General features: G+C 59.2%; 1 protein-coding gene across 1 annotated transcript; it reads left to right on the top strand.

Annotated features, from left to right (window-relative positions):
* Positions 1-780: 780 nt before the first annotated feature.
* On the top strand, positions 781-5,012 carry WFIKKN2 (WAP, follistatin/kazal, immunoglobulin, kunitz and netrin domain containing 2). The gene is made up of 2 exons (XM_060082324.1): positions 781-945; positions 3,492-5,012. The coding sequence occupies exons 1-2, from the start codon at positions 784-786 to the stop codon at positions 5,010-5,012; spliced, it is 1,683 nt and encodes a 560-aa protein (XP_059938307.1). The 5' UTR covers positions 781-783.
* Positions 5,013-6,000: the final 988 nt, after the last annotated feature.

Raw genomic sequence — 6,000 nt, 5'->3', positions numbered from 1 at the left:
CTTACACAGCACAGGCTGCTCAGGCCCGCCCTGGAATGGCCGTGAACTTGTTGTTTTTCCACGTCATTTGCTCTCAGATGCACTATCGGTCCGGCGATGCTAACCCTGCGGCTGCAGGTCCCTCCTTGTAACAAGCGAGTGTGTGTTCTTCGGAGGTGGCCAAGGGGAGGAGGGGGCCCGGCCGAGGGGTGGGGGGAAGGGAGGAGAGCCTCTCCGTGCAGTACAGTGAGCTTGCGTGCCCCGGAGCCAGCTCCCCCAAAGCACGTGCCATTTCTGGCCCCCGAAGGGGTTAAAGACCTCCTGGAGTCAAGAACAAGCAGGTGTCCCACCGCGCCAGATACGCCGCCTAAACTGCTTCCAGCTTGTTTTCCTCTTCTGCAACAAGTCTGTGATCAGCCACAGGACAGAGGAGCCGGCAGCCTGCCTGTGACAGGCGTCAGGTTAGCTTGCTCCCAGTCGGGTGGCGCGCCCAGGACATAAATCCAGGCTCTGGCCCCGGTGCAGCTTCTCTCCCTGCACGCTCCGGAGAGGGAGCCCCCTTTATCTGAGGCTGTGCAGCCCGGCGGGCTCCACGGACTTGGTGGAGGCAGTCTCGGCAGCTGCAGCCCTAGCAGAGGTGAGGAGGCCCGCTGGGGTGGGCAGGGCAGGTGTCTGCAGCCCCCCGAAGAGCACAAGGCCCTGGGGGCCCCAGCCCTGGCGCCATCTCAGGGGAGGTCTCTGGGCGCCGCAGACCCCACCATGCGGGCCCCGGGGTGCTGCTGTTCCCGGTCCTGCTGGGGACAGATGGCAGCGCTGCTGCTGCTGCTGCTGCTTGGGGCGCCCCCGCGAGGCCTGGCCCTGCCGCCCATCCGATACTCTCACGCTGGCATCTGCCCCAACGACATGAACCCCAACCTCTGGGTGGATGCCCAGAGCACCTGCAAGCGGGAGTGTGAGACGGACCAGGTGAGTGTGAATCCGGAAGCCTGAGATCGGCCACGTGGTCTTGTTAGCGAGGGAGAGTGGGAGCTGGGTGGTGGGAACGCCTTGGCACGTGAAGGAGCCCAGCCCCGGGCCACATGGAGATGAACAGGGTGTGATGTCTGTGTAACTTCGAGGCCTGGAAGAAGAGCTGGGCGTGATGTCAGAGTTTCTCAGGGGCTGGGAATCTTCGGATTCCTGGTCTCGTGGCTGCTGAGGGCTGCTCTGAGCCAACACTATGCCAGGCACGTCAGAGAGGCTGGCACGACCCGCCCGCAGCCTGTCGACAGGTGAGAGTGGAACTCAGGACCCCGCGGTGAGCAGCGCAAGGCTCCATGGCCAGGGAGGGGAGGGTGGGCCTGCACCCCGCATCCATCTGACCACAGAGCTGAGGCTTCATCCGGCCTCTGGGCCGCTTTCCCGGGGGTTTGGACCCTGACCCTGAGATCAGAGCAGGCTGATGGGGAGGGTGGGCAGGAGTGGATCTGAATAGACTCCCTGGGTGTCCGTAGGGGGCACGTAGACTAGGTTTCAACCTGCCAAATCCCTCGAGCCTCCCAGAACTCAGGGCAGGCCTGGTTCTAGGGCAATTCCCTCCCAGCTCCTGAGTCCAAGGGCTGTTCCTGTCACTTTCCCCGGGCTGAAGAGCCTGCTAGTACCTGGCACCTGCCTGGGCAGAGATACGTCCTGCCAGTCTGGCAGCTCCTGGGGCTCGGGCTGGGTTGGTCATCACCAGGGACCATGGGAGACCATGATGTTCCCTCTGCCGAATGCATGTAACCTATGAGAGCGTAGGCTGGCCCTGCGGAGAGCGGCCTGTCCCTCACAGTGCCCATGGGGCAATCCAGGCCTCTCACTGGCAGGGAGCAGTGGTGGAGCCGAGGGAAAGGAAGGTAAGGACTGGGGAGGGGTGGCGTTCCCATCCGGCTGAGGTCGTGCTGTTAGTTGGCTGCATTTGCGGGCAAGGCTGTTTCACTGGCACAGCCTGGCCTGATAAATCAGGTGTGGCTTGGAGACAGTGAGACTCTTGTTGATTTTGTGTGTCTTGGGGAGAAGGCACCTCCATGGGGCTGGGGATGTAGACAGCCTATGGTTATGTTCTGAGCCCTTAAGCAAAAACTGTTCTAAAAATTCCCTCCAGGTTTTCTGTGCCCAGAAATACCTTCCCCTGGTCCCCAAGGACCCAGCCTTTCCTGGACTTCTGAGTCTTGAAGGAGCTTCCGGGGCCAGAGTCTTTAAGGAATTGAAGGACCCTCCGGCAAGGAGCAGGTTCTCTGCTGCTCAGCCCCCTCCTCCTCTCACCCCCTCACTGGGTCCCTCTCCCTCAGACCCCAGCTCTGAGATCTGTCCATCCCTGTCCCAGAGCCTCCCTGGTGTGGCCTAGAAGCCTATGCCAAGCAAAGGCTGCAAAACAAAGTCCCCATTCTGAGCCGAGGGGGGAAAACAGTAAACAAGTCGAGCAGGCAGGCTCCACGTAGCCCTTAGTTGATGTGGAATGTCGGAGGGGCTGAAGGGAAAGCTGGAGCCGCACGAGGCCAGCCCTGGTGGGGAGCAGCTCACAGAGCCACGACCAGGGCTCAGGATTAGGGGCATTGCCCACATCCCAGCGAAAACACCACGTGAAATCCTTGTTTGTGTCAACCCCAGAGCGTGTTGCTCATTTCGAGGAATTAAACTAATGCCGTATGTGGCTCCATAGAGAATCAGAGGGAATTACAGCCTGGCAAGCCCTCGCTGATGGCCTTGCTGACCTTTGCCACACAAAGGGACTTTTTCCCCCGTTGATTTCCCCGTGCAATGTCCCACAGGTTGGAACTGGCACAGCCCACAGTGGCCAGACCTGATGTCCTTTGGATGAACTTGGGCCAGCATCAGAGCTGCCGTCCCTAATGTGTACGTGGACAGCCTTGAACAGCTGTCCCAGTGGTGTCCGACTTCTCCTTCTTAGCATTTGGCCAGGGCATCCCTATTGGAAGAGACAAAAAGGCAGGCTCGTGTGTTCCAGTCGACACCTCATGGCGGTAACGATGTGATGTAGAAGAAAAATACCTCATCAGAGTCCCATCCGCCTGGAGCTTGAAGCCCTTTCCCACCACTTCCCAGCTCTGTGGACTTGAGCGGCTCCTCTCTTAGTTTCTGCATCCTCACCTCATCTCTTGGTAGTGGGAAGACTTTCCCTCTTACAGTATGTGACCTTCCTCTTCCCACACTGCTAGCTGTGTGACCTTGGGCAAGTTACCTAGTCTCTCTGTGCCTCAGTTATCATTCATTACCTGTGAAGTGAGACTGATGGTTGTACCCATTGTGATGAGCATGAGATAAGCTGACAGACATAAACGTTCCTAGAAGAAGGCTGGGCAAATAGTGGGTACTATGAATACATTAGCTCTTACTGTTATCAAAATGGTTTTCTCACAGTAGGTGAGCGCCTATTAGTTCCCTTCCCTGGAGACCATGGGGGAGGGTGGGGGGAAGCCTGTGTTCTCTTCCTTCTCCTCCTTGCTCAGACCTCTCCATCTGGCTCTCCCTAGGAGTGTGAGACCTATGAGAAGTGCTGCCCCAACGTGTGTGGGACCAAGAGCTGTGTGGCGGCCCGCTACATGGACGTAAAGGGGAGGAAGGGCCCCGTGGGCATGCCCAAGGAGGCCACGTGCGACCATTTCATGTGTCTGCAGCAGGGCTCCGAATGTGACATCTGGGACGGCCAGCCCGTGTGCAAGTGCAGAGACCGCTGTGAGAAGGAGCCCAGTTTCACCTGTGCTTCCGACGGCCTCACCTACTATAACCGCTGCTACATGGACGCCGAGGCCTGCTCCAAGGGCATCACACTGGCTGTCGTCACCTGCCGCTATCACTTCACCTGGCCCAACACCAGCCCCCCACCACCCGAGACCACCGTGCACCCCACCACGGCCCCCCCCGAGACCCCTGGGCTGGACACGGCGGCCCCAGCTCTACTCAACTACCCCGCGCACCAGTCGGTCACCGTGGGTGAGACAGTGAGCTTCCTTTGTGACGTGGTGGGCCGGCCCCGGCCCGAGATCACCTGGGAGAAGCAGCTGGAGGATCGGGAGAACGTGGTCATGAGGCCCAACCACGTGCGCGGCAACGTGGTGGTCACCAACATCGCCCAGCTGGTCATCTACAGCGCCCAGCCCCAGGACGCCGGCATCTACACCTGCACGGCCCGCAACGCCGCCGGCGTCCTGCGTGCTGACTTCCCGCTGTCGGTGGTCCGGGGGGGTCGGCCTTCGGCCACCGAGGAGAGCGGCCCGAACGGTACAGCCTTCCCCGCAGCCGAGTGCCTGAAGCCCCCTGACAGTGAGGACTGCGGTGAAGAGCAGACCCGCTGGCACTTCGACGCCCAGGCCAACGACTGCCTGACCTTCACCTTCGGCCACTGCCTCCGCAACCGCAACCACTTTGAGACCTACGAGGCCTGCGTGCTGGCCTGCGTGAGCGGGCCGCTGGCCGTGTGCAGCCTGCCCGCCCTGCAGGGGCCCTGCAAGGCCTACGAGCCCCGCTGGGCCTACAACAGCCAGACGGGCCAGTGCCAGTCCTTTGTCTACGGCGGCTGCGCGGGCAACGGCAACAACTTCGAGAGCCGCGAGGCCTGCGAGGAGTCCTGCCCCTTCCCTCGGGGGAGCCAGCGCTGCCGGGCCTGCAAGCCAAGGCAGAAGCTCGTCACCAGCTTCTGTCGGAGCGACTTTGTCATCTTGGGCCGAATCTCGGAGCTGACCGAGGAGCCCGACTCAGGTCGCGCCCTGGTGACTGTGGACGAGGTCCTAAAGGATGAGAAGATGGGCCTCAAGTTCCTGGGCCGGGAGCCGCTGGAGGTCACTCTGCTCCACGTGGACTGGACCTGCCCCTGCCCCAACGTGACGGTGGGCGAGACGCCGCTCATCATCATGGGCGAGGTGGACGGCGGCATGGCCATGCTGCGGCCCGACAGCTTCGTGGGGGTCTCGAGCACCCGGCGGGTTCGGAAGCTGCGCGAGGTCATGCACAAGAAAACCTGTGACGTCCTCAAGGAGTTCCCAGGCTTGCAGTGAGGCCCTCCGCCCCTCCCCAGTCCTGTCCCTGACCCTCTTCCATTGACCCATCCCCAGCACCCCTCAGTCAGCAAACTGGGCAAGGTCAGATTAGATGGCCTTAGGCCAGCAGGGGAATATCAATCAACGTATCAGAAAAAAGCCACCGCATGGACATATACGCACTACCAAGTGTAAAATAGATAGCTAGTGGGAAGCAGCCACATAGCACAGGGAGATCAGCTCAGTGCTTTATGTCCACCTAGAGGGGTGGGAGAGGGAGGGTGAGAGGGAGACGCAAGAGGGAGGAGATATGGGGATGTATGTTTATGTATAGCTGATTCACTTTGTTATACAGCAGAAACTAACACACCATTGTAAAGCAATTATACTCCAATAAAGATGTTAAAAAAAAGAAAAGAAAAAAGCCACTCAGGGTCTTAGATCAACTTCTATTCTTTGAGTTCAATAAAGAGGGGTCTGTGTCTTTTTTAGCTGTGGGGGACAAAAGGAGAAGTCAACAGACACCTGCAGGTTATTCCTGATGACCAGTCTGCTCTGGCCTTCTTATCTTCTCTTGGCTGGCCACTCCCTCTCCTGGCTCTCCCAGCCTCCCTGCACCTAGCCAGCCTCCCAGCCAGGATTCTAGAGATGGAGGCTGCCTGATGGTCACAGGAATAGTGGAATGAATTGGTTTGCAAAAGAAGTAGGTGGGGATAGAAAGGAGGGCCCAGGAACTGATTGGACAAATTTCCCACAGCCCCCCAGAGCGCCTTGAGCAGAAACCACTTCATGGTGGGGATTGTGGGAAGTGAGAATCAGGAGGCTTGCCCTGAGTGGAGGCTGCCGGGCAGGTGCCTTTGGGTGGTGGTCAGCCTGTGCTTCGGTCAAGTTGGCCTGGCAGTCTCTGAGGCCACCACAGCACATGTGGTGAAGAACAAATGTTTCTCATGTTTCTTCTCCCTTGGCTTTATTGATTGGTTTATTGATTGTTGATTTATTGATTCAG

Source organism: Mesoplodon densirostris, chromosome 18, assembly GCF_025265405.1.
Source record: "Mesoplodon densirostris isolate mMesDen1 chromosome 18, mMesDen1 primary haplotype, whole genome shotgun sequence".
NCBI classification, from domain to species: domain Eukaryota; kingdom Metazoa; phylum Chordata; class Mammalia; order Artiodactyla; family Ziphiidae; genus Mesoplodon; species Mesoplodon densirostris.
Note: the sequence above shows the minus strand (reverse complement) of the source record. Positions and strands in the feature narration are given on the sequence as shown.

Bases quoted from the DNA above. Each gene is read 5' to 3' on its own strand.
- WFIKKN2 (XM_060082324.1), top strand. From the start codon at position 784: ATGGCAGCGCTGCTGCTGCTGCTGCTGCTTGGGGCGCCCCCGCGAGGC. The intron at 946-3,491 runs GTGAGTGTGAAT...GGCTCTCCCTAG, and splicing joins GGGAGTGTGAGACGGACCAG to GAGTGTGAGACCTATGAGAA.